At 40.5% G+C, this 27,866-nt stretch overlaps 3 protein-coding genes across 8 annotated transcripts in view; 2 read left to right on the top strand and 1 right to left on the bottom strand.

Annotated features, from left to right (window-relative positions):
* Window positions 1–1,769: 1,769 nt before the first annotated feature.
* LOC108424343 (NADH-ubiquinone oxidoreductase 75 kDa subunit, mitochondrial-like) lies at window positions 1,770–9,788 on the top strand. 4 transcript variants are annotated; one of them, XM_017692320.2, is made up of 19 exons: window positions 1,770–1,994; window positions 2,194–2,261; window positions 2,514–2,608; window positions 2,803–2,910; window positions 3,335–3,411; window positions 3,706–3,787; window positions 3,937–4,067; window positions 4,512–4,697; window positions 4,827–4,961; window positions 5,201–5,315; window positions 5,480–5,625; window positions 5,731–5,859; window positions 6,166–6,295; window positions 7,180–7,340; window positions 7,495–7,649; window positions 7,831–8,006; window positions 8,827–8,961; window positions 9,135–9,207; window positions 9,346–9,788. In XM_017692320.2, the coding sequence occupies exons 2-19, from the start codon at window positions 2,198–2,200 to the stop codon at window positions 9,435–9,437; spliced, it is 2,190 nt and encodes a 729-aa protein (XP_017547809.1). In that variant the 5' UTR covers window positions 1,770–1,994; window positions 2,194–2,197; the 3' UTR covers window positions 9,438–9,788. The 4 variants fall into 4 exon arrangements, with proteins under 4 accessions (XP_017547809.1, XP_017547807.1, XP_037395464.1 ...); XM_017692318.2 differs by having other exon boundaries at window positions 1,770–2,079; XM_037539567.1 differs by lacking the exons at window positions 1,770–1,994; window positions 2,194–2,261; window positions 3,335–3,411 and having other exon boundaries at window positions 2,594–2,608.
* Window positions 9,789–10,198: 410 nt separating this feature from the next.
* On the top strand, window positions 10,199–22,587 carry LOC108424342 (INO80 complex subunit D). Its single transcript, XM_017692317.2, has 10 exons — window positions 10,199–10,693; window positions 12,789–13,035; window positions 13,929–14,749; window positions 15,477–15,579; window positions 15,749–15,973; window positions 16,557–16,660; window positions 17,682–17,815; window positions 18,063–18,289; window positions 18,453–18,610; window positions 18,840–22,587. Exons 2-10 carry the CDS (start codon window positions 12,818–12,820, stop codon window positions 19,820–19,822), a joined length of 2,973 nt encoding a protein of 990 aa, XP_017547806.1. The 5' UTR covers window positions 10,199–10,693; window positions 12,789–12,817; the 3' UTR covers window positions 19,823–22,587.
* Window positions 22,588–24,327: 1,740 nt separating this feature from the next.
* Window positions 24,328–27,866, bottom strand: part of stk24a (serine/threonine kinase 24a (STE20 homolog, yeast)) — a 28,761-nt gene continuing 25,222 nt past the window's right edge. For all 3 annotated transcript variants that reach the window (XM_017692315.2, XM_037539448.1, XM_037539447.1), the window contains exon 11: window positions 24,328–27,294. In XM_017692315.2, coding sequence (XP_017547804.1) covers window positions 27,264–27,294 — 31 coding nt within the window. In that variant the 3' untranslated portion in view covers window positions 24,328–27,263. The remainder of the gene's footprint in view (window positions 27,295–27,866) is intronic.

The raw sequence follows: 27,866 nt of genomic DNA, 5'->3' as shown, positions 1-27,866 counted from the left end.
AAATGACAAAGACAAAATGGCACACAACCAACATATGGCAGTGGTGGTAGCAGCAAGGGAACCAGAGGCACACACAGCATAGGCCCCCACTTCCTGTGTGGCAGTACCCTTCTGGTCACTGGGGTGGTACCTTCAGGGGTTCACCCTTTAGTCAAGGAACATAACTGTACCATAGTCCACTGAAATTATATTTTCTAAGATGTACTGACTCCACACACCACGTCTCGCCTCCATGCTTTTTATTAAATGGTTCTATTTTAAACATTAGTTTATAAAAAGATACAAATGTCTACTTTTCCACTAGAAATAACATATTTAAGGTACACAAGTGGACCTTAAAACCACTGTTGTACCTTCGAGGGAATGTTTACACTATTTGTACCTTGATGAATGAATCATGTACCTGCAGGGTACCTTTATTTATAACAGTGTATCGTACAGATTGTGGTCAAGGCTAAAGCAATGAAGCCAGGAAATGCCTTTGTATGTACGTTGGAGATAGGTGTGAAAGGGTTATCAGAATGTGTGGAATTTCCTGGACATCACTGCATAAGAGAAACACTCATGTTTAGTAAGTTATTTGCAAGTAAATGTATTGGTTATGGTCCACTATGATATTGGTGAAAAGACTGGAAATGAGACTGGTTTCTCAATATGCTCCCCAGATGCTCAGCTTTAATGTTTATGCTTCTGAAGAGTTGTTCACAATGGAGCTGTAGTTATTTCCTATTATTTATGAAAGGGTGTTTCCTACCCAACAGATGACTCTCAGCAGAAGGAAATGTTTGGGTAACATTTTGTACGAATGCCAAAAGAATGTGTAAAACACAAAAGGCAAAAACAAAGCATGGTGACACCAAGCATACACCAACTGTTTTTACATTACATTACATTACATTACATTTAGCAGACGCTTTTATCCAAAGCAACTTACAAATAATGTGGTACATAGAACAAACATAGTCAGGCCTTAAAGGAGGCCAAAGGGTAATAGGGTAAAATTCTGTTTTCAGAAGACAACTTGAAGAGTTTTATGATTTTATAAGGTTATATTTTTTTTCTTGGAGCAGTTTCATTTTGCCGTGGGGCTGATAACTAACAGACATTTTTTAACAAAATTTTTTGCTCATCTTACCAAAGGTGCTAATTATGGAGGAACCTAATTGGTGTCGGTCTTAAGACAGTTATGAAATGGCTTTTGTTCTAATAAGCACCTGTATTTGCAAGTCTGCATCATCACGAAATAATACAATTATAATACAAGCGCTTTTGCCTTCCATCCTTGTATCTGAACGCAATTAAAACGTGATTTAATTTACACTTGAGATAAGAGCTATGTTGTTATTATTATTATTATTATGTTGTTGTGAACGCGCATGATGACGTAGGTCGCTTGTACCTGTATTGCACTCAATACATTTCTAAAGTTTTCGTAAGAACCGATGACTCTGTTCGATTCAGTGTCCCGAACCGATTCGGCTTCACAGAATCGAATGTCCGACTCTGAATTCAACCGATGTAATGATTCACAAGTCTATCCGTCTCCATCTGACCTTCGATTCAGTGTTATAGTGCGGTGTTACAATAGGCTTTTATGGTGTTATATTATAAAACATCTCATTTGTATTTTAGTTAGAGTCTTTCGCCTGGACGACGTGAACGCTGCGTATACTAACGTACAAAAATCCATTCAGTTGTTAATCGGTTGGAATGGTTTATTACAAAGAACCGATTCAAAAAACGATTCCTTCCATCGTTGCCCGTATGCATTTTGCGACTGCGTTTACCGTGAAGGCCACTGTGCTCCTAGAACATGACCAGTTTCTTCTTTATGTGAAGATCTCTCTCTCTCTCTCTCTCTCTCTCTCTTGTCCTCCGCCCGCTTCAGGTCGGTTAACCTAGCTAATCCTCTTATTGGTAGGGCTGGGCAGCCGAAGCAGCAGCGGGGATTTACCACGGTTGGTGCTCCCGAATAAGAAAACTGCGCCATCAGGGTAATTTGTACTCGGTAAACTTAGCGATACAGCCCGGTAGCTGCAAAGGCAGACATTTCCTCTGCACTCTATATACATCTCTGAGGTAAACAAAAAAAAAAAAATAAATAAACGGCTATGACCATCTACCCTGCTCTTTGTAGCGGCGTTTAGCTTTAGCACCAAATGTGGTCCGTTTTAACGGTCTTATCGTTGTCAGGGTCATGCTGCGTCTGCCAGTCGTGAAGCGAGCGGTCTCGGGGGTGGCACAGGCGAAGGCCAACAACGGTGATTTCTCTTTTTTCTTCATGTCAGATGTTTTGCTTGTAGACTTTGTACCTAAGACCTTATTGCATTAGAACGTCTCACGTTGGATTAAAGTACTCAAGGCTTTGTGCATCAGTGCCTGGCTACTTAGGAGAACAGAGAAACGTACCTTCTGAAAAGGTTATCGTTTATTAGAAAACGAACGCAATGGTACTGATTTTAAAAATAGTCATATTCAAAAGAGGAGGTGCTCGTGTGTGTGTGTGTTCTCAGTCCGCTCTGTGGCCACACCAGCTGCCAGTAACTTGGTGGAGGTGTTTGTTGATGGGAAGCCAGTGATGGTGGAGCCAGGAACCACCGTCCTACAGGTAGAGCATTCACAGACTATTAACCTTCTCTTCAAATGAGAGATACACCAGATGGGAAAACTAATTTTTGGTCCCAGGTCCATTTTTTGTAACCACAGTGAAAAACAGACATGCCTAACACTACGTTAGGCAGTATACATGCTATGTGGAAATGCATATACCACTTTACAGTAGTAATATTCATTACATTGCAGGCATGTGAGAAGGTGGGTGTACAAATACCTCGTTTCTGCTACCACGAGCGACTGTCTGTGGCAGGGAACTGCCGTATGTGTCTGGTGGAGATAGAGAAATCCCCAAAGGTACGAACTCATGTCCTACATTCTTAAAAAAGATGGTTCTGTAAGGGTTCTTTAGTAATACAATGACTCTATGTAGAACCACAATCTTTCAAAGAACCATTTACTTGCTTAAATGTTTTTTTGCATGGTGAATGGTACTTCAGAACGATGGAGAACGTGTTGTAGATGGTTCTGTATAGAACCTTTTTGTTCTAAATTGCGCCAAACAGGGTTCTTCTATTATTACAAGCTTGACATTGTAACAGTAGCAGAACCATTTTTGGTGCTATAAAAAAACCCTTGAAGAACCATTGTTTCTAAGAGTGTAGAGCGTCTTTCTGTAACACATTTTTGCAACTTGTTCTCATAACATCCTTGATTAAACCATTGTCATGATAGCATTTAAATGTCTAATGTAATAGCACTCAAAAATGTAATTTTACAGCCAGTAGCTGCATGTGCTATGCCTGTCATGAAAGGGTGGAACATACTCACAGACTCAGAGAAAACCAGGAAGGCTAGGTAAGATAAGATCCCTTCACTGCATAGTTGGTGTAAAATGTGACTGCAGAACAATATGCTTCCTCACATTGTGTCATTTTCTTTTGGCTCATGTTGAAACTGCACACATGCTCTTGTCATTGTGAATGCAAATGCAAGTATATAAACTTAATAACTACTCAGTAAATCTCAGTAAAACAAACATTCACCTCTTTTCTTTGCTGTTCTATCATCCAAGATAGTGACTAAATACAAATTTTCTTACGCTTTTGAATAGAATCACTGTGTGACTGTTTGCATCTCTGGTTGGTCCAGGGAGGGAGTGATGGAGTTCCTGCTGGCCAATCATCCTCTAGACTGCCCTATCTGTGACCAGGGAGGCGAGTGTGACCTGCAGGTGGGCATTTTAGAAACCCTGTTTTTATGTTAACTCTGATCAGCACTGTGGACATTTTTGAGAGGTTTACATTATTTTAAAGCTCATTATTTAGTGGTCTGCTATTGGACAATGACTGAAATTTTGCTGCAATACATTTTGGTACATAGGACCAGTCCATGATGTTTGGCAGTGATCGGAGTCGTTTTACGGAGTCCAAGAGAGCTGTTGAGGATAAGAACATAGGCCCTCTCATTAAAACGATTATGACACGCTGCATCCATTGCACTCGCTGTGTTCGGTAAGAGCCATCAAAGCAAAACTTCCTCTTTACATCAGCTGAATTTGTGTAGTAATATTAGCATCTGTTATTTATTATAGAGCCTTAATGTTAATGCGAAAGTGTAATGTTAAAGTGTGAAGAGCAATAATACAAGCAAATAGGGGTTAGACGTCAACAAGAGATTTTCGATAATGAAATGAGATTTACACATACTATGTTATTATTGTATTATATAAGATTATGTATTCAACATTATTATAATAATTTCTAATTAAATGTCCCCTAAAGTTCCATTTTAAACTGATTTTCCAATGACTAAGGTGACACTGGAGTTGCTTCTAATTCAGACATTGTGGTCATTTAACAAGACTGCCATCAGCTAGTGACCAAATAGCTAGTGACCTTTACTCTTAGCAGACCTTTACAAGTCATCTATGTAAGGATGTTTTGCATTGCTTTCAGTTTTGCCAGTGAAATTGCTGGCGTGGAGGATTTGGGTACTACAGGCAGGGGTAATACCATGGAGATCGGCACCTATGTGGAGAAAATGTTTATGTCTGAGCTGTCTGGGAATGTGATTGATATCTGCCCTGTCGGAGCACTCACATCCAAACCTTATTCCTTCACCTCCCGACCATGGGAGACCAGGTACAGAGCAACTGTTTACACACACACACACACACACACACACACACACGCACGCACGCGCTTCTCAAAAATGTTCTCATTCCAAGCACAGTTTTACGGTAAGTCTGAGATTCATATTTTATTTGGCAGGAAGACAGAGTCTATTGATGTGCTGGATGCAGTGGGCAGCAACATAGTGGTGAGCACTAGAGGAGGAGAAGTGATGAGAATTCTCCCCAGACTCAATGAGGACATCAATGAAGAATGGATTTCTGACAAGGCTCGGTATGCAGTGATATCACTGTGACACTATTGCATAAATCCTTGAAATCACTCCTCCAAAAAAAAAAAAAAACAACCCCACTCCCCACTAGCCAGTGAACCAAGTCATTTCTAAAATTATTGGCCTGAGTTGTAGTTACAGTGTGTAGGAAAACATAATCTCTCCCCAAACCCACACTTCTGAATAAATGTCTGTTCGAGTTTATCCTGCACTTTGTCCTGTCTTCTTTTTCTCTGTGTAGTTTTGCATATGATGGGTTGAAAAGGCAGCGGCTTACGCAACCCATGGTGAAGGATACATCTGGTCAGCTGGTGGCCACATCCTGGGAGGAGGCCCTGACCCGAGTTGCAGGGGTGGTATGACTTACTGTGATCTCACAATAAAATGAGTGATGAGTGACCAGTTTTCATATAAATGGTTCCCAGTTTTTTCTGGCCACAAAAAAGAGAAATATATATATATATATATATATTTGCAACATGCTCTATTCTAATACATTTGCAGTTGTCTTTTATTGTAGCTACAAGCCTCCAAGGGCAGTGATATTGCAGCCATTGTTGGAGGCATGGTGGATGCAGAATCACTCATTGCTCTCAAAGATCTACTGAATCGTCTAGACAGTGAAAACCTGTGCACGGAGGAGACTTTCCCCATGTCTGGGGCAGGGTGAGTAATAGGAATACTGTTGACTACAAATGGGTTTTGGGTTTTAATTAATGTACTTATTTTTCATTGAATGTTCTGATATATGTTTTATGTGAACACCATTAGGACTGATTTGCGCTCAAACTACCTGCTGAACACATGCATCAGTGGCATTGAAGAAGCAGACCTGTTGCTACTGGTTGGAACAAACCCTCGTTATGAGGCTCCACTCCTCAATGCTCGCATTAGGAAGAGGTGAAGATACATGAAACTGTTTATGCATGGAGTCATTTAAAGACTTATTTAATGTTTGTTATTCTCCCCTTGTGTTTGCCATACATAATTAATTGTGTTAATATGAATTAAGTGTAGCAGTCTTACCTGATTTACTAGAAAGGGGAAACAATACACTAGAGTGTAAGCTGTCTGCAAAAGCTTTTATGTTTTCATAGTTACTGATCTGTGGTCAGCTTCCTTTCAGTGATGTATTTGGTAGTACTTTAGGAACCTAGATCAGAGAACAGTGTGGATCATTTTATTTATGGTCTGTGTTATCTGTAGCTGGCTGCACAATGAGCTACAGGTGGCATTAGTAGGGCATGAGGTGGACTTGAGCTATTCCTATAACCATTTGGGAGACTCAACTCAGGTACTGGAGGAGATTGCAGCAGGGACACATCCTTTTAATGAGGTAAAAGCATGAAATTGTCAGAACAAAGCCTCATATTTCCAAAATGATGACTTTACAGGAGAAAGAAAAAACATTTTGGAAAAAACATCTTTTGGTCCACTCATCATGAAATTAACACACTATTAAAGGACCAAAGGTGTTTTCAAACTGGGTCAAAAACAGAAAAGTGAAATATAGATAATGAAGAGTTTTTGTTTTGACAGCAGTGATATATACAAGGCATTCTGTATATTTTATTACAACATCTACATTATTACACTACCGCACAAAAGTTTGGATTTACTGTTCAGTCATTTAAAACCATGTTTAAAAAGCATCTAATATGGTAATAATATGCTAATATTCTATAGGTTTCAAACTAATTTGTAACTGAAGCTGTGTATATTAAGGCACTTTTATGAACAAAGCTGGTGATGGTTCCAAAATAATTGAGAATGCTGTACCATGAAATGTCCTTATAAGAAATAATAATCCATAACACCACAGTTTCAGTGACCAGATCTCACTAATTTAAATATCTATTCATATGTATTTTATTATGTTGGGAAATTACTATAGATATTTTCATTTTTTATTCAACATAGGCTATTTTTATCATGTCAGAACCTGTTGTTTTTTAAATACTTTAAATTGTGAATCAATCTGTTTGTTTTAACATGTAGTTCATAATATTTTACTTTTTACTGTGCAATAAAATTACTTATTTACTGTGAATAAAAATTATGGATATGACCTGTGACTCCAAATGTTTGAAGGTAGTGTTTATACATTGATTAGGGAATCCAGAGAACAGCACTGTGTGTAAATAAGCAATGTGAAATATGTTGTAACTCAACAGGAAAATTCTAAAACATATCCTTCACAAATGCTGTGTTAACACTCAGATCCTGTCCAAAGCAAAGCGCCCTGTAGTAATGGTCGGCAGTGCTACTCTGCAGAGGGAAGATGGAGCTGCCATACATGCTGCTGTATCTGCTATCGCTCATAAAGCTTGTATCACTAGTGGCATTCAAAACAGTTGGAAGGTCCTCAATGTTCTCCACAGGTACATTACACACTTTGTGATATATTAGTACCTGTTTTTATTGATCATATGTCCTTTTAATGCCGAGTAGTCCCTCCTTTCCCCAAGTGAAAAATCTTGTGTAAATATGTTTCATTCCTTGTAACATTCCGTTCTGTGCATAATATGCGCTCAGGGTGGCAAGCCAAGTGGCAGCCTTGGATCTGGGATATAAACCGGGGGTTGAGGCCAATAGGAAGAACCCACCCAAAGTGCTTTTCCTGCTTGGAGCTGATGATGGGTGTATTACCAGAAAGCAGCTTCCTAAGGGCTGCTTCATCATCTACCAAGGTCAGAAAGTGTGTCACACATATATGCACATATATGGTAAAAACTAAAAAAGGCATAAGTAGTGATAGTAATTGATAGTAATTCTTCATATTTGTCAACTAATTCAATATTTTACTTTATTGGCATCATGCGCACATAACTGATGAGAATTGTATAAGAGGGCGGCATAACTCTTGTGCAGGCCATCACGGAGATGTTGGAGCTCCGATGGCAGATGTTATCCTGCCAGGAGCAGCATATACCGAAAAATGTGCAACATATGTGAATACTGAAGGCCGTGCCCAGCAGACCCATGTGGCAGTAACTGCTCCAGGCATGGCCCGAGAGGACTGGAAGATCATACGTGCCATTTCAGAGGTAGAATAGCACTCCAAGGGCAGGAGTGGAGCTAGTCATGTTGAGCTGGTAGAGGAATATTAGTAAAATGTATTTAGAAGACTTTAGAAGATGTTTTTTCTGTTAATTACTCTTAAGGGAACAATATGTAATATATTTACTGTACTAAATCATAAAATGACCATGATATGTTTTCAGAGATTAAAGAAACATGTTGAATTGGAAGACTACATTACTACTACAGGAAGAATTTTTTTCCAAAATGTTGGGAAAATAGGTGCCAAAGTGTAACTGCAGCACCATTAAAGGTGGAACAGGCAAATTTGGACAAAAACTGGCAAAAAAAGAGAAGCTGACTTCAGCTTCTTCAAAGCAGTGTGTATTTATAGAGTAGTGGGCTTTTGTTTTTGGGGCTTAAATTTGGCTACCACATGCAGCCAGCAATGCATCCAGTTAACATTGAGAGAGTAGTAGAAAAATCAACATGAGCTGGTTTCTAATTTACAAACAATAAAAACATTGCAAATGCGTACATTAGCTGATAAACATAGAATGCATGACTTGTCGTCACTTGCCATTGTTAAGAGTAATGGTGCACTCATTCGTATAGGATTGGTGTCTTCAACTTGGCAACCATTGTGAGCTTCAAGTCTTTGGAGAAGGGGGGTGTTGAAGACAACTCTCTCCAATATTTTGAATTTGGACTGAAGTATTACATATTGCTTCTGTACCTCTGACTGTAACTGATAACAAATAAGATAATGCATCTCAAGCATTTTTTGTTGTGTACCACAGCTGAACTCTGATTCAATAATAAAGTGTGTTACATGTGTGTGTGCAGTTAGCTGGGATCACTCTGCCTTATGACACGCTGGATGAGGTGAGAGAGAGACTGGCCCAGGTGGCACCGAATCTGGTGCGCTATAATGACGTGGAGGAGGCAAATTATTTCAAACAAGCTAATGAGTTGACCAAAGTGAGTGATGTTACATGTACCAGATATTCTTACATAGTGATTGTGTTCTTGTAAAATTAAGGATTACAATAAAGCCAAAGATCATTTTTCCATATGGTCTTGCTCTCGCACACTCTCTTTCTTTCTTTCTTTCTTTCTCTCTCTCTCTCTCTCTCTCTCTCTCTCTCTCTCAGGGTGTGAATCAGGCTGTGCTGTCTGAGCCACTCATCCCTCCTCAGCTAACTGTTAAAGACTTCTATATGACAGGTGAGTAATTGCCGTAATACCTTTTTCACTGTCTTCATCTTATCTAGATGTGTACCCTACCACCTGTATGTACTCATGTATCACACTACTATATGAGTGTGCATGTGTACGTCTACCTATTTGTCTGTTTCTTCTTAGACTCCATCAGCCGAGCCTCTCAGACAATGGCGAAGTGTGTGAAGGCTGTGACAGAGGGAGCCCAAGCAGTAGAGGAGCCAAACATCTGTTGAAGACTGATAATACTCTAGACTTGCTGACAACCTGCACTTTATTCTAGCACCTTAAACAATCAGTTACAAAACTAGTGACCTAAAGTGCTTGTGAATGTGTATTCCCAAAACACACACAGCTATACGCACAATGAAATTATTGTAATTTACTCATGTGTTTTACCATAAAATTGTGAATTTTAGCATGTGTGAACCTATGTAGACATCTGAAATAATGTTTTTGTAGCCATATTATTTGTATAGATAATATATTGAAAATGTCCAAAAAGAACCCTCATATCATACATTATGTGAAAAGTGTAACATCACCAGTGTGCAATAAAATTATTTTAAAAAATGCCCATAAGAAAATTTGTAGAAACATAATTGCTAATTAAAACAAAGATAAGTGTATAAAATGATAAAAGTCTGAATAGCATGTGGACGTATTAACATACCAGCTACCGTATAATGCTCCCACTGTTTTTCATGAGTGCAAGTTTTTAAGGGCTAAACATCACTTAAGATAAAGACATATTTAATATTGTTCTACTGACATTGTAATCTTGGGCAAAAAAATGTAAACTTAATCACAATTTGAAGTGAAGTCACAATTTTGTCGAACAAGTGTATGGAGACTTAAATCAGTTATGTAAACTTAGCTAATATGTAAAGTTTTCAGGTATCCTCCCTTTTACTAAACCTGGCAGTCAGTGGTCAGTAAGAAACAGCGGCGGTAACGTTACTCTGTCGGGTAGAGTAATGCGCACGAACACAGACACAGAAGTTGGTTAGACCTCAGAGGGGACGTGTAATCGGGCTTACAAAATGTATTGCAGGACACGTTGAACCTTTGTACCTGCTGGATATCTCTTGACATCCTCTCTCCCACAAAACTGGCACAGCTTAGTGAAATGGATGTGCGTGGAGGTTCATTATTTCTCCCGTTAATGCCTTGTTCAACTTCCAATATGGTAGAAGAGCTTGTTGTCGAGCTGTGGGTTGTTGTCATGTCCCCCCAGTACCGATAGTGGTGCTGTGAGGAGTCTACCGAGGACTGAGCTAAATAAAACCCAGCAGCCCGTACTTCCAATGTTAGCCGAGGATAAAATACATTTAAATGCCTCTTTGCTCTAAAATTCATGGCGCACAACTTCAAAAAGGAGTGTTTTCCGTAGCATTTCGAGTACCGATGCATAACGGGTGCAGCTGATTGTATTAGGCATTTCCACAGTCTATCCGGAGTGAATACCCCGTAGCGCCTAGACTAATTGAAGGTAAGCACAACTATCTTACAGCCAGGCTGTTGATTATGGATGCAGCAGGTTTTGAGAACTGTAATGCGGCGCGTTTGCTACTCGAGGGCCGGGGCTTTGCAAGCTACTGCGGGCCGCTGTTTACATCCTTCTCCAGTTTTCTCTAGGTAGCAATGTATTGCATGGTGAAACACTCACTAGCAAGATGCTTAATTAATATATCTGATACCCGTAAAGCATATTTTCCAAGAGATATGCGTTTAAGTCCGCATTAAATTAATGTAATGGTTTCGAAATCGGCTAGCACGCTACGTAACTAGCTATTTAGCTTATTTGTGGGCCTGCGTGAGGAGGCCTGTACGCCTTCTTCTTTGTTTAGAGCGATAATAATTACAATTACTTATGATATTCTGTATTTTTATAATTAACATGCGATGCAATATACCTGTATAAAAATTATGTCGATTTACTGTTTAGAAGTTAAAAAATAAACTTGAACTGTGTCTGTGTACCCGTTTCCTGGATACCCGCGACTTTGTTTTTAGCAATAGAAGCTAAAATACATCGGCTAGCTTGCTGTTTTGGCCAAAAACCTTTGAGCGCTTTGGATAATATATTAGCGAGCTAGTTAAGTTTCCATAAAGTGAATAAAAAGTGGAACGGTCAGTTTAATAATATCATCTGTCACGAACTGAAGGTTCATTGTAATTCAGAATTAAGCTGATAGTAGTTGGGTTGCTAGGTTAAGTTAGTTAACGTTAGCTCAATTTTAACGCTATCAGAAAGCTGATTTTTTTAGCAATGCTAACTACAGATTATTTAGATGCTAGCTAACCGTTTTAGTGATTTTAATGTAAGGATATGTTAGCACTATTAGTCTTCCCAGTTCACTACACTTACTTTATTGAAATTAGTCTCCGTAAGATCATTCTAAACCTTTGTTTCCATTTAGCTGCTAACAAGATGCTAGCTAACTTCGCGTGCAACGATATTCACTTTTGTGTTTCAACAGCTGCCAAAAAGTAGTCTGAATTTGATGTGGTACTCAGACAAATGATTTATACTGAACATGACACAATTAGCGTAAGAAAGAAATACGTTTCAGTTTCAAAACCTTTGACAGTACGTCAGCATCTGGTATGGTCGTGTTACAATGCAGTTGTCAATGTTAGAAACCTTTTAAGTCAGGTTAATTCTTTACTAAATGATCTATAATACGTGAATTAAACTGTCACGCTCTTGCTTAGGCAGGTGTGCGAGGTTATTAGTTTAATCCGAGCCCAGAGAGGTGCTGTTCTCAGTGTTTATTCTGAGATTTCCACTCATCCCAGTGATGCCTGTCTGGACAGAGTCAGTCTCCGAGCACGACTTATTTTGTGAGTGCATAGGTGATTCGAGACAAATGCGTTGGGTTATGTCAACGACTTTTACACTCATTGCAAAATTGAGCGTCGTTAATCTAACCTGAGTAAGATTAACCAATATATTTGTGGTTGTTCCTTCTTTAACAGCACTCATATATGTAAATCATTTTTATTTATTTATTTATTTATTTATAAAATGTCAGTTATGTTGAACATAAGCTCTATCATCTGTATCAGAACAGTATTTTGTTGGTGTAAAATCAAAGGTCAGTAGTGAGTGACCATGTGAAAACCAAAGCAAGTTTGCTGTTTTGCTCAAACATTAAGCCATGTAAATAAATAAATAAATAAATAAATGGCATAGGGAATAGACTGAATGTATTCCGTGTAGTTTGTAGAATAATTAATGTAAAATGAAGTGAAACCTTGGAGAACATGGTGAAGATGGGGGTGTTCTGTATTGATGTTCTCAATTCTGATTTATTATAAACAGATTATGACCTTCATTTGGTTCAAACTTTCAATAAGCCATCCAATCTAAGGATCTTTGATACAGGATGATGTTATTTGTATTTGTCTTTACCCTCCAGAGTAATGCTTCCTTTGAATGTCTCTATTTCTGCTTCACTTTATTCTTCTGCCATGTGTGCTGTATCAGCTGTCACAGTACTTCACTGGTATGCAAGTTATACTGCAGCATCAAGTACATAGTTTATGATGCTTACACTCTCTTTTCGGCTTTTTCACGTCAGCTGATGTTTTCAAGGACCAGAGTCACGTGATGTATGAGGGGAAACACATACACTTCTCGGAGGTGGACAATAAGCCTTTGTGCTCCTACAGCCCCAAGCTCTGCAAGCAGCGCAGACTTAACGGATACGCCTTCTGCATACGACATGTTCTAGAGGACAAGACTGCTCCCTTCAAACAATGTGAATATGTGGCCAAGTACAACAGCCAGCGATGCACCAACCCCATCCCCAAAGCTGAGGACCGTAGGTGAGTTGTGTTGTTGTTTTTTGTTTGGTTGGTTGTTTTTTTTTTGTTTTTTTTTTGTTGGTGGTGGTGGTGGTGGTGGTGGTTTTTTTGGCCACCTGTCTGCCTCACAGGGCAGGTAAATTTTGGGATTTGGGATCATAAATGACTTTTGGACCAATCAGTGCTGGGCTCCTGATTCATCAGGGACAGCCTTCGGACATGGACGTTGTCATCCTTTTCTGGTCACATTATTTTTCTTCAAGACATTTGTGGCATCAAGTGAAAAAAATATTGCTTTTCAGTGAAAGAAAAGGATCATATGACATGTCAAGTAAAATAAATTATTACTTCTATGAGCACTTATGTAGCTTATGTGTCTAAACTTGAGTTAATAACCGCCATCATAAAGCGGCAACTGTGGCTGATCTTGCTATGTTTTGTCAAGATGAAACTTAGTCAGGAATCCTGTCAAAGTTGAATGTGTGCGAGACTGTCCCCAGGAAGATGCTCCAACTCGGATCATTTATGCCAGATCTGTTTAAGGCTTGATAGTTTAGGGTTTACACTGCATATTATTGCACTCCTTAGGAGATTAGTACCCAAGTGAAATTAAGCTGGCATACACATCATTCAGACCAGGAACATAGACCATCCTCAGTAGTATGAATTGCTAGCATTAAGTTTGACATGCCAAGAATGCTTTACAGCATTTATTTTATATTTAAAATAAAGCATGTAACCAATAAGGTTAATTCTTTATGCATAAATATATTTTGATGTGGGCTACTTATAGCATGTGATTTATGTGTGGTGATGTGGTCAGCAAAGTGAAATGGCATATGCTTCTACCAAAATAAGTTTATAAAGTTTTCAATCCCATCCATGACATAGCTGTCTTTTTATGAACCCTATAGATACTGTAACAGCCACCTGCAAGTGCTGGGCTTCATCCCCAAGAAGGAGCGTAAGAAGAAGCATGATGCGTTGGAGTCTGTAGCCTTGAACATCACAGTGCCCTCTCTGACTCTCAAAGCCTCCAATGGGCTAGATGGCTTGCCTCCTTCCCCCACATACACTCGCCTGCCCCCCCTTACCCTCCCTGACACAGACCTTCTTGACCCCTTTGCCTTCTATGAGGAGGACACTGATGGAGTGGAGAGTGCCCTGCAGAAAAGCGCCATTGTTAAGAGGAAACTGCCTAGTCGACTAGCTCTCAGTCAGCAAGGGCCACCCCATGACACTGACCTTCCTGCACCCACCTCAGAACACTTCACACCAGTCACGGTTGCCTGCACACTGCCCATCTCACCACAGCTACCACCCCCACCACCACCTCAGCCACCACCGCCATCACTTCCTCCTCCACCTCCTCCTCCTCCTCCACCACAACCACCAGGGCTTCTCCCATCTCCCCAGCCTGCTGTTCTGTCCCCTTATATCCAGCAGGGGGCACCACAGGGTCTGCTATGCAAGCCAGCCCCACCTCAGACTGGAGCCTCTCTGGTGCTCAGTGCACCCTCATCAGCAGGCCAGCAGAGCCAGCCTCTTGCCCGGAAAGTTCTCCTCACTGCCTCTGGTCACCCATCTCCTACCGAGGAAAGTCCACAACGCCGACCTGTGGCAATGCGACCCCCTGCCTTCACAGTGCCCCCTGCCTGTCTGCTGAGGCTGCAGCATCTAGTGCAGCTCTGTGCCCAGAGACACAGAGAACACGGAGACCTCTTCCCTCATCTCGGTAATGGAACAGATCAACATCACAGAGATTATCAGTCTTCATAATGGCAGTACTTCAAGCAACTAAAAAAAGCCATGATAAGGTTCTCCTAAGGAAATTCCTTTAGTTCTTAGTCATGGACTGCCATGGCAAGAAATATACACAGCTGGTCTTGTCTACATAGATTACCACATACTTCAGAATGTGAGATGTTGCACCTTTCCAAGGTAAAATTGCAACATGTCATTGAAACATGGAAACAGTTTTGTGTAGAGCTTATATTAGGGCTGAGAGCAGTAGGCAGAGAACACGTCTGTTTTCAGCATGTGTTATACAGGTAACTAAATTGAATTAAATTGCGACGCATCTCATTTGACACCCCAACACACATACGCACACACACTCTTTCTAAGCCGCTTCTCCCTCAGGGTCGCGGGGGGTTGCTGGAGCCTATCCCAACTGTCATCGGGTGGAAGGCAGGATCACCCCAATACAGTCACAGATAAAATAAATGTGAGCTGCATGAACATGGGTCTCAGACGGAAATTAAGGGACACTTTAATTAGATATGTATAAGTGCCATTTATTTTAAGCATATCATGATCAGTTCAAACCATTTAGAGTGAATGTGTACTGAACTGGTCTGAGAAGAACGTTGTGTGCTAAAAAAGTGTAGGTGCAGGCAATAAGTGGGTTTCTTTTAATGGACTTCATGAAATTACAAACTCATTTAACTGTGTGTGCTCAGGGCTGGATTGGTCTGAAGACAGTGCTGATGAGGATGAAGATACAGAAAGAATTCCTGCATCACCTCAGGCTTGGAGATTACATGAAGGAAGTCATCACCATCAGTAAGGGATTCATTTTGAAAAAAAAAACAACAACAAATGTCCATGTTAAAGTTTGAATGTTGAGTTGAGAATTAATTCATGAAAATTCAAATTCAGCGTCCTTCAGGCATGATTATGAATTCCTCTGTTTTCTGCTAGGTCTCATGTTACTTCTCTCTGTTTCTATCAGTTCCATTTCTGAAGGTGTAGAGCCACGGCGGTCTCGTCTGGCTCGGCTATGTAGTTACTTGCAGGAACGCTACAAGCACCTCTGCAGGGAGGAGAGAGCTGCCATGCGTCAGAGGCGATATAAGTACGTCTTCAGGAAAGCTCTTCTCCACGCAGCTAGCAAAGACCCTAACTGCACCGGGGAACTTATCCAACAGCTGAGCAAAACTTCTCACACATCCAATAGGTAGGAGCAGAATATGTGTTTATTAGTAGTAGAGATGTGGAACTTGATATTGAGTCTCTGTATGTTGTGGTGATGCTTATTCTATTGTTCCTCCCCGGACTGAGAATCAAATACCAGTGGTATTTGTTCACCATGTCTGTGGTTCAAAGATCAATCCTCAGGGACCCGCTGATGGTCCATATTTTTGCTTGATTCCTATGTGTTTCAAGTTAGGTTGTAGACAAAATCTGGAATGCCTATGGGTCTATGTGTAGAAATATGCTTTCTACTAGTGACTGCATGGATCAGTGCGTATGTGAGCAAGAATAGGTTCTATTTATCAGCCAGAATGTCAAAATTGGAAGATAATACTAATTGTTTTCTTGTTATCCTGCGTATATGTTGACTACCAGTGTATCATGCACCTCCTAATCAGTAGGATTGAGAGAGGTTTAAATGGACATAGACTGAACATATTATTGCTGGAATGTGCTGACAGCACACCAAGAATAATACCTCTGGGAATGATAGTTATCTTACTTTCATGGTAGTGGCTTTTGTGGTTTTATTTTTTGTTTAACTTACAAAATGTATTTGTTATCAGTTCGAGACCCGAGGTGCAGCAGGATGTGGCTGTGTGTACAGGAAACACCAAGGGTCAGCCTTGCAGCAACCCAGCTCTGCCTTTCACACACCATTGCTTCCAACGTATCCTTCTGTCACACAAACACACATACACACTCCTGTAGGACGACACATAGCATTTTGAATTTATCTACTCAGTCAATTAGAAGTTTGTGTGTCATTTAAAACACACATTAATTTAAATGTTCTTTGAGACATAGAAACTGCACACTTTATTAGGTATTTATTACGCCCTAATTAGATCACTGTCAATTTCAACAGGTCAACTTACAATATAGGAGCAGTGTCTTGTTCTACAATTACAGGGTGTAGTTCATGTCTTTCTCAGCATGTGTTGTTAGCCTTTATTTACCCTGTTTCTTCAGTGGCTAGGACCCCCATAAGATCACTGCTGAGTATGTATTATTTGGCTGATTGTTCTCAGCACTGCAGATCACACAGCAGTGTTGTTAGAACATTTAAACACCTCTGTGTCACTTCTGGGCTGAGAATGGTCCACCAACCTAATATATTCAGCTAAAAAGGAAAGAAAATGACCACTGAAGTTTAGAGGATGATTAACATAAACTGTGCAGCAGCAGGTAAGCTGTTATCTCCAAGTCTACATCTACAAATTGGATCAACAAGGTAGCTGTGTCTAACAGTGGGCAGTAAATAGACATAGTATACAAAAACTCCAGCGGTGTCTGGCCCACGTGTACCAGTGCAACACATAATAAATATGTTAGTACAATAAGAGTGACACCGGTCCACAACCTGAATAATATCACCCCCCCACCCCCCCAGATTGTCCAACTTGAACGTTCATGAACGTGGTTGAGAAAGGCCAACAAATTAAACAAAGAAACGGATGGACTACAACCTAATTGTAGAACTACAAAAATGCATCTCTGCGTAACCTGATATATACTTGTTGAAGTGGACAATGAGTGTAGATACAACATATCAAAGTGGCCAGGGACTGTATATTGTAATAAGGTCTAGTGCCACTTGTGATACATAAGGTCTTTTTTCCTCTCTTAGTCTTAATTGGGGTGCTATGATATACAGTGACATGTTGTTCCATGACAATATGGCATTGCAGATATCCTGCTGAATCGTTCTCAGCAACTCTTCTCCAGCTGTACTGCTCGATTTGCTGATGGACAGCAGTGTTCTGTCCCTGTCTTTGATATCACACACCAGACGCCTCTCTGTGATGAGCATGCCAAGAAAATGGTATTTATATATTTTTACTTTCATTATGTAGTCCTGAACAGCCAGCTCAGCAGTGTAAGTGTTGTGTGATTTAAATGTGGTTGATGTTGGTGTTAAAATATCTCTTCAGTGTTCTGGTGGCATTTAGTCACATTCACTCTGTCATTGCACATTATTAGTTCTTATGTTAATCTTTGTTGACAGACATGTTTTGTTTGTTTTTGTGTGTGTGATTGTGTGTGTGTGTTTGTGTCCTTTTTTCCTGTAGGATGATTTCTTGCGCGGGGATGGTAACAGGCGGGTACAGCAGCAGCTGCAACAGCAGCAAAGGCGGCCACGCAAAAAGAGTAAACCACCCGCCCTGACCAAGAAACACAAGAAGAAGAGGAGGCGGGGCCCACGACGTCCACAGAAACCCATCCCCCCTGCCCTGCCACAGGGCAACCTGCCAATGCCCCCCACACTGGCACTGCCCACCCACCACCCACCCATCAGGTACCCACACTCACAAACAGCCTTGCATATGTAATGGATAACGGAAGGGCATATCCTAGTCCATTTGTTAGTCTTCTGTTTTTTGTGTTTAAACTTGCTTTTTTGTTTTCAGTTCAGGAAGTGACATCTTTGATGTTTTGAATTCCTTGTCTCTGTTCCTCAGGAGTCCCTCTACGCCTGACCTCAGTGCAGATGAGCTTCCTGATGACATCACCAATGACATAGCAGACATTCCAAATGACTTGGAATTGAATCAGGAGGACTTCTCTGATGTGCTGCCCAGACTACCAGATGACTTGCAGGACTTCGACTTGTTTGAGGGTGTGGAAATTTAAACTTAACTTTATTAGGACTTGATTTGTAAGGCTCACCAAGGGTAATGAGTGCTGAAAGTGTTAGGGACTTTTGTAATAGGGCTACAAGAATCCATTATCTGTTTAGTTAACTAAGCATGGCAGCTCTACTCTGTACAAATGAATCTGTTATTTACGGGAAACCTTGTGTCTCTCCATCTCTTGCAATTTTGTGTGTGTGATTTATGTGTCTTTAGGTAAGAATGGGGAGCTGCTGCCCACTACAGAAGAAGCTGAAGAGTTGGTGCGTGCACTCCAGGCAATGGGTTCATATCCGGACTCTCTGGCTTGTTTAACCTCAATGGGTGAGCTAGCCCCGACTGATGGGGTTGACCATCGCACCATGAGCGTGTTTTCTGGTTCAGGGGTCACGGCAGCAGGCATGGGGGACCTCCTGAATGGCCGAATAGCATCAGACAACTTTTCCAGTCTGGAGTTGGAGGATAATCTCCTTCATCACTCAGCAGATCATTTCCCTCCCTCGCCGCCTCCCCGGCCGCCTCCAGTCTCAGCCCCCTCTGCGGCCCCTCCTGCAGGCCCCAACAGTGTACTGGCTGAGCGAACGTTCCCTCATCCCACTCTCGCTAAGACTGATCCTCCGTTGCCATCTCCACCAGGTAGTCATTACAGCAGTGAGCATGTGCCATCGCCCTACAGTGACCATATCTCCTCCCCACATGCTGGCTCATACCAGACTGAGCCTCCACTCATGCTGGAGGTGCCTCTAAGCGGCTTACCAGGCGCTCCCAGAGCCTCCTGGAGCAACCTTCCGCTTTCTCTCACAGACCCAGCACAGTTCGGTAACCTCCTGACTCCTGATGCTCACCTCCTCTCCACTTCTCTATCTACCCCTCCCTCTAACACACACTCGGCAGCGTTGCAGCCCACAGCAGCCCTGTCTGCCCTGCCCCAGCCAGGCCTCACAAGCCTCACCTCGCCCCCAGCCTCCTCAACATCCCCCTCGAACTCTCCCCGAGACCTTCTCACCCCTGCCCAGCCCAAACTGCAGCTCCCACAGTTTAGCGCAGCCTTCGGCCACCAGCTGGCCTCTCACAGCGGCATCCCTAAAGATCTCCAGCCCAGCCACAGTTCCACAGCACCCCCTACAGGCTTCACCATCGCCAGTGCCACTGCTGCAAGTGCCAACAGCGCAACTCCTCCCTTCCAGCAGAGCAAGTGAAAGAGAAAGGCAGGCCTGCACACAAACCAATAGCAAAGCCTTAGTCAGGGTTCAGCCAGAATGGACACGGTGCACTTCTACTGGCTTTTTTGATCTGATCTAGTGTAGCTCCTTGATTGATCACAACTCTTGTTACTGCCTTTCAAGTTTCAAGAAATTTATTGGCCAGTTGTTACAAGTGCACTGTACTTTTTCTCTTATTATGTAGTCAGTCCAAAGTATTAAGTAATAATATTGGTTGGACATCCCAGGCTGTTTGGGGGAAAAGTGTTTAGAAATACACCTACACTGAAATTGAATTACTCATACTGTAATTCACACAGATTGGAGTAGCCAGTTGTTTAGTTGGCTTGTGTGCAGAGCTGTATTGCCTGTTTTTGTCAGGGTAAGGGTGCAGGAGTGTTGTGAGTAAGGTGAAGAGACTTCCTATCATTATGATGATGTTGTTGTTGTTGTTCAGTTCAGTGTGTCTGCCTCAGTCAGTGGCCCCAGTTTAACTCATAACAGCTCAGTCTGAAGCTTTCACCCACATTGTTGCTTCAGTCACTCATCCATTTTTCATGTAAGGCTTCATTTATTGAAAATGGACAGCAGAAGTATTAGTGAGTCTCTGATCTTTACAACTGCGCATATCTAAATCTGATCGTTGGGGTGTCCAGTCATGAAAGAAACCGCCAAACATCTTTTATCCAGAAGATTTTATATTGCACTGTACATATTTATTGTTTTATCAGCTTATGCAGACACTCAGATGAAGCTAACTCAGTGGACCTAGCCTGGGCCATAGGCTTTTCCTGTTCAGAGACCTCAAAGACAGCTGAAGGTAAAACCTGGTTACTCAAAGCAATAAAACACATCAGCATATTTTCTCATCACAGTATTGAACCACGTGTCAGTCTCATGGCATCTAGACAGCTCGACCATCGTAGAAGTCTGGAGTCTTGAGAAACACGTTCTTTCATTGAAAACAAAGGCTGAACTCTTTTCTGGTTAATAGCAGAGCTAAAGCTAGGCTGTGTTAATTGAAGAAAAAAAAACCACCAATATGGAACTTTTATGGAGAATATAAAATAGCTTTTATATTTATGACAAAAGAAAAATAAAAAATCTATATATATATTGAGCGTTTTAACCAAATATATGGATGTTCCTCTTTATGGTGCTTATTAGGTTTAGAATAAAATGGCCTAGTGAGGTTTCTCCTTAAGCCAAGAGCAGAGCAGTCTTTTAATGGAACATGGAATTTGTGGATGAATAGATAACATCACCTTAAATGACCCTGTCTCTCCTATGCTGGGACCTTTTGGTGCAATTTCTGTGGAGCAGGACTGTGTTCATAGATGTCTCCTCTTCATACTTCCACAGTAAAATGAACCAGGTTTAAACTCAGCATGTGCAGTAGGCTGGCTGCCAGCACAGAAAATAAACTGCTGTTGACCAGCCTGAGAGGCAGCACAGGGAAACGCTCCCAACCTAATCCTGGCCTGTTATTATTTTTTATTCTTCTTCAGCTATGACAGTACAACATGGGTTTTTGGTAGTTTTTAGACAGAATGATTATCACATATTGTCATGTGTTAAATATATTTATAGAGTAGCAATTGGATTTGGAAGTAGCAATTGGTTTTTATTGGTGCGTTTAACTGAGTGGCTGTGGACTGATTATGAGGTTAAAACATTCATTTGCAGGATACCCAGTGGAGTTCTAGTTTTGTGGTGTACCTGTCACTAGGTTTAATGGCTATCAAAATTCTAGTGATTAATATTTGAATTAAGTTAAATAACTGTTGTTGGTGTAGTCTTGTCGTTTATTTGGACAAAAAGACTGTGATTATGTTCGACAGTATTTTTGATAGCTATTAAAATCCAGCTAGCAGTTATGGCTGCAAGATTGGTGTTTGCATGAACATGAACACAAAAAAAAACCTATGACCTGCATTGTGACAACTGGATTGCCCGTGGAAGCTTGTGTCCAAAGAGAAAGATTAAAAAGAATGCTAATGTGATAGTAAGCATACTGGAACTTTAAATTTAAATTTTTTTTTTGCACAAATCTAAATCGAAGCATACTTAGTTTGGAGTTTAATTGTTGTCCATTTATCACATGGATCACTTCACAGTTGTGGTCGTGCTGTAGCATCAGTAAATTTCATCAATGGTTTCTTCTTGTGAATCAAGGCCTCAACCAAGTTCCTACTGATTAAAGAGCAAAAAGATAATTACTTGTTGATTAGTTGGTTCAAACAAATGATATTAGCAGGAAGCACTTTGAGCTCTTCAGTACCTTCCACCACACCATGAAGTCGTCTCTCTGTAGTCATACTAATCCTAGGATGTTAATGAGCTGGAATGTTACACACACAGAAGGTGATCCTGCGGTGTTTCACATAAAGCATGAGAGATTTACTGCACAGAGAAACTCCAGTCAACCCTCTAAAGCAGACCATCTTCAGGGCTCTGTTGGCACTTGAAACTGCTTAAAATCTGAAAGATGGCTGACAAATTCCTATACTCATTGAATGTACTGTATAACTGTTTTTAAAATGATAGGATGAGCTAATAATAATTGTCACCTTTTGTTATTGGTCCTTGTTTAATTTGTCTAAGGTATTTTTTTGTATACAAAGGTTTACATTTTTATGTATATTTTTCTTGTACAATTATGTAATATGTGTATAAACATTGTATGTAATATCTGTATATAGTGTGACAAAATTTGATCTTTGTTTTTGGACGTATGAATAAAACTTGCTGTGTGGAATCTACGCATTAGTGTGTTAAACTGAAGTGTCAATTTACTGTAAAGCTAAACTATATTTGTGCAAACTATATTGAGTTTAACATGTACAGGATATCTAAATCTACACAGAAGAAATAAATTGGAGAAAAGATTTGTTTTATAGCGCAAAGATCTCTGAAAGCGACACACTGCTATGAAGGCAGTTACTTGTGAAGTTATTTCTACTCAGCTTTTTTTTCAAAAATGTCCAGCACAAGTCAAAAGAATGCATTCTTAACTATTTGCAAGAAGTAGAACTTCGTATGAAAGTAGTTATATTGGTAATATAGTGTATCACTATGTGAATTTCCCCGCTGTGGGACTAAAAGGATTACCTTATCTTACCAAAAGTATTCACTCACCCATCCAAATCATTAAATTCAGGTGTTACAGTCACTTCCATGGCCACAGGTGTATTAAACCTAGCACCTAGGCCTGCAGACTGCTTCTACAAACATTAGTGAAAGAATGGGCCGCTCTCAAGAGCTCAGTGAATTCCAGCGTGTTACCATGATAGGATGCAACCTCTACAAGTTCAGTAGTGAAATTTCCTCACTACTAAATATTCCAGTCAACTGTCTGTGGTATTATAATAAAGTGGAAGCGATTGGGAATGACAGCAACTCAGCCACATAAAATGACAGTACGGGCTCAGTGGATGCTGAGGCGCATGGTGCGCAGAGGTCGCCAACTTTCTGCAAAGTCCATTGTTACAGACCTCCAAACTTCATGGGGGCCTTCAGATTAACTCAAGAACAGCATAGACTGCTTCATGGAATGCGTTTCCATGGCTGAGCAGCTGCATCCAAGCCTTACATCACCAAGCAAAGCGTCGAATACAGTGGTGTAAAGCGCCGCCACTGGACTCTAGAGCAGTGGAGATGCATTCTCTGGAGTGACGAATCACGATTCTCCATCCGGCAGTCTGATGGACGAGTCTGGATTTAGCAGATGCCAGGAGAACGGTACTTGTCTGACTGCATTGTGTCAAGTGTAAACTTTGGTGGAGGGTTTATGGTGTGTGGATGGTTTTCAGGACTTTGGCTCAGCCCCTTAGTTCCAGTGAAAGGAACTCTTAATGCTTCAGCAGACCAATAGATTTTGGACAATTTCATGCCCCCATCTTTGTGGGGACAGTTTGGGGACGGCCCCTTCCTGTTCCAACATGACTGCACACCAGTGCACAAAGCAAGGTCCATAAAGACATGGATGAGCGAGTTTAGAAGAACTCAACTGGCCTGCACAGAGTCCTGACCTCAACCCCATAGAACACCTTTGGGATGTATTAGAGCGGAGACTGTGAGCCAGGTCTTTTCGTCCAACATCAGTGTCTGACCTCACAAATGTGCTTCTGGAGGAATGGTCAAAAATTCCCATAAACACACTCATAAACCTTGTGGAAATCCTTCCCTGAAGAGTTGAAGCTGTTAATAGCTGCAGAGGGTGGGCTGACATCATAATAAACTCTATGGATTAATAATTGATCGCTCAAGTTCATATGTGTGTGAAGGCAGACGAGTGAATACTTTCGGCAATATAACATACATTTGCTGTTATTTCAATGTAGGGCTAAAAACACATTTACATTGTTGCATAAACATTTGTGACCCAAACCCTTTAAAAGGCAGTGTTCGATGGATCACACTGTATGTAAAAGCACATAGTAATAGAAGTAATTAAAAACACATTACACTGGAGAGAAACAATTGCAAAGAGCAGACACCAATTTTTATTTATCAATTTTATTTTTCTTAAATCATTTGAAAGCTTGCAAGGAATTCAGTACCTCAGTATTTGATGACCAATTACATTTACATTGTTTTAAAATCATAATTAGATACCATACCAGTTCTCATTTGTGATAATACTGTACTTTACACTTACAAAAATACTGGATTCTGTTCCATAGAATATATCTGTGCTGAGAAACCTGATGACCTGACTAATTTATTGCCATTTTCGCAGTTGCAATGATAAACGACATGACAAACTGTGATGTTTTTTCTCATTAAATTGTAAAGAACAGGTTACAAAGTGCTACACATTCAGATTCTAAATGGACAAGGTGCAAATATTATTACAAGGAAATATTATTTGGAGGGACAGGGTGAGTTAACACTGTTTATGATAAAACAAGTGCACCAAAAAACCGGACACAGAGTTTAAATGCAGAGTCAGAGAGGGGGTTTTAGTAAATCGGATGTCATTTACTAAAATGGTGAGGGACAGAACAATTTAACATTAAGCCAGCAACATTTTAAACAGCATCACCTGCATAAGCAGTCATGAAATGAGTCAATTAGAATATTTTAGTGTTAATAGCCTTGTGACAAAGAACCATATTATTAAATATACCTGTAATGAAGAGGTTAAAAAGTTAATCCAAAATAACAGTGTAGAATCAAACAGGGTGGTTTAGTACAAGTGCCTGTTCTTCTTTAAGTCCAGAATGATATAAGCATATGAAAAAGTTTTAGCATGTTCTTATATTGAACCAGATGCCAATTAATACGGTCCTTTAAGGTGATGTTTGAACATCTCCTTTTAGATTTTTAAGGTCAACGGCACATTTCTTTTTCTCCAGAATACTTATGAACTTTTAAATCATCCAAATATGTATGTTAAATACTGCAGTTCTATTATGAGTAATTAATTGCAAGTAGGGGGCTCTGTTCTTTTATCTTACTAAAAGCAGCTTTAAGTAGTATTGACACTATACAGTATGCAGGAAAAGTGCTTTTTCAGAATGTATTAATGTCATAGCATAAAGGCCTTTTAAATGTTATAGCCTCAGGGTTCCAAACAAATAGAAATGTGTCTATAACTGCATTTGCTTGGCTCACATGTTCATGTTATAAGCCATTTTATTATAAGGCTAATATTGCAATTGTGGAGGATATAAGCATCATGTTAGCACCCAATGACCAGCTACAACACAAGGGAGATGGTCTTTAATTGGGGTTCTACCATAACACATTCAGGTGGTGCTAAACTGGGCTCTTAGCTTTTTGCTACCATTATTAAATGTACAAGAGTAAATAAACTGATGTCAAACTTGTTAAATGCTTATTAACACGCTAGACTTCAGCGTGAATCCCACCAGCTCACATCAGCAGTGTAATTAAATGTGTAAAGGACATGGTGGACTGCAGTCTACAAACCTCATGCTTATATCTTATGGCTAACTCTCATTAAAAGGCAGTTATCCAAGTGCAATTCAAGTTGTTGGTACACATGATACCATTACAGTTTCCAGGAAGACTTGAGGAGTTTGCTGAAGATGACGTTCTAGAAGTTTAAAAAAAAGATGTCTGTGTTTCTATGGAACAGGCCTGAAGAACAGGACTACTAGTATTTTAAGGAAGAAAAAAAAATCTGCATGGCTGAAATGAACAAAACATGGGCTCTGAAGTTTAATTAAAAATGTCTTAGATATGGAACATGGACCCTCAAGCACTAATTTATAGAAAAAAGAGCAATGGTATGGTCTGTACTAAAACAGCAATGTAAGGATGGCAGATGGTGACACTTATGATTGGACAGTATGAATGGCACTGTGAACACTGAAGAGAGAATGATAATGAAGCCTAATGGCAGCATTTAGTCAAAATCATGAAAACATTAAAATATAAAATCAAATTATAAAAACAATTGCAAACTAAAAAAAAAAAAAAGAATACTAAAAGGCAAGGCAATCTCAGTGATGGCCATTTTACATACACCTTCACAAACAGTATCTACACAAGCAATTGGCCATTTTTACACAGTGTTTTCATTAGCGTACCTCCATGACTTGTCTGTAAAAAGGAGCCTATGTACAAACAAATTTACACACCCAGCTGAGCATGCTCAGTCTGCTTCTCAGAATACTCTGGTCACTGAGAGCAGGATACCTGAGTTTTAAAAAAGGGAACGCACTGTTTTGGACCTTACAGCACTGACATGCATGCGTGCACACAAACAGGGGCTGAATATACCTCTTAAAGGCCTCACATACTGCACATTCAGAGAGGGAGCTCTCCCTGGGTTGCACCAGCTATCCAAGTTCTAACAAAGTTGACTTCTTACTTTAAAATAAACTAAATCAATAACCTCAACTTGATTTATGCTAGTGAAGTGACAGGTTTGGCTAAAACAGAACACGCAAACTGCTGCTGATGTCTGCAAAAATGGAAAAAAAATAAAAAATAAAAAAAAATATATTAACAATTGCAACAACATGAAGCACGTAAAATGTTAACTAGCCGTTTCTTTTGGATAGTGGGTAAAAGGAATCCAAATTAACTACATTACAACAAAAATATTACTAAACACTCCTGTTGCAACTGAGTTTAGCGGCATCTAGTTAGAGTAAGAATAAAACTAATTTCATTTACACATGAAGTGTGGAAAGAACCTATATACAGCTGGTGCAACCAACCACTTTTCTGCCACAGTGTGTGCTGGATAAGGTGCACTGCTAGCAGGAGGTTTATGACAGGGGCCAAACACACCAGGCCTCCTATTGCGTCCCCCCAGCCTTCCACAACACCACCCTTTCACCTGATATGTAAACCGAGATTAAATGAAGAGTGTGCAGGCTGAAGCTGCAGCTGGAGGCTGAGTGAGTGTATGAGAAAGGTGCACAAGAAGGCAGAGAGAGGTGAACCCACAGCAGCGAAATCAGTGAGAAGAGGCCCTCGGAACAGCAAACCTGCCAGAGGAAAAAAAAGCAAATGCATGTGAGTGATGAGGACAAGGAGAAGAAGCAGAAAAACAAGATTAAGAACAAGAAACGAAGCGAAAGGAATGGAGAAAAGGGACAAACATCACACTACTCTTCCATTACGACTGACACTGATCGGCCACTTCATTAAGTACACCTCCTTTTATCCGTACTCACTGTGTATTTTATCAGCTCCACTCACCGTACAGGAGCCATTGTAGTTCTAGAATTACAGACTGTAGTCCATCTGTTTCACTGCATACTTCGTAAGCCCCCTTTTAGCCTGTTTGTCAGTGGTCGGGACCGCCACAGGACCACTTAACAGCAGGCATTATTTGGATGGTGAATATTTCCCAGCACTGCAGTGATATTGCCCTCGTGGTGGCGTGTTAGTGTGTGTTACATCTACAAGGTGGACTCAAAAGGTAGGTATGTGTAATAGAATGGACACTAAGCGGATACAGTATTTAAACCACAGCAGCACTGCTGCTTCTGATCCACTCGTACCAGTGCAACACACACTAACATTTCACTACCACATCAGCGTTCCTGCAGTGCTG

This window comes from Pygocentrus nattereri, chromosome 6 (assembly GCF_015220715.1).
Source record: "Pygocentrus nattereri isolate fPygNat1 chromosome 6, fPygNat1.pri, whole genome shotgun sequence".
Lineage (NCBI taxonomy): Eukaryota > Metazoa > Chordata > Actinopteri > Characiformes > Serrasalmidae > Pygocentrus > Pygocentrus nattereri.
This window is presented reverse-complemented; position numbering and strand designations above follow the sequence as displayed.

Coding starts and splice junctions, on each gene's coding strand:
- LOC108424342 (XM_017692317.2), top strand. CDS start 12,818: ATGTATGAGGGGAAACACATACACTTCTCGGAGGTGGACAATAAGCCT. Junction 16,661..17,681: donor CACACACCATTGCTTCCAAC/GTATCCTTCTGT, acceptor ATGGCATTGCAG/ATATCCTGCTGAATCGTTCT. Junction 18,611..18,839: donor GGACTTCGACTTGTTTGAGG/GTGTGGAAATTT, acceptor ATGTGTCTTTAG/GTAAGAATGGGGAGCTGCTG.
- LOC108424343 (XM_017692320.2), top strand. CDS start 2,198: ATGCTGCGTCTGCCAGTCGTGAAGCGAGCGGTCTCGGGGGTGGCACAG. Junction 4,068..4,511: donor CATTGCACTCGCTGTGTTCG/GTAAGAGCCATC, acceptor CATTGCTTTCAG/TTTTGCCAGTGAAATTGCTG. Junction 5,626..5,730: donor TTCCCCATGTCTGGGGCAGG/GTGAGTAATAGG, acceptor GAACACCATTAG/GACTGATTTGCGCTCAAACT.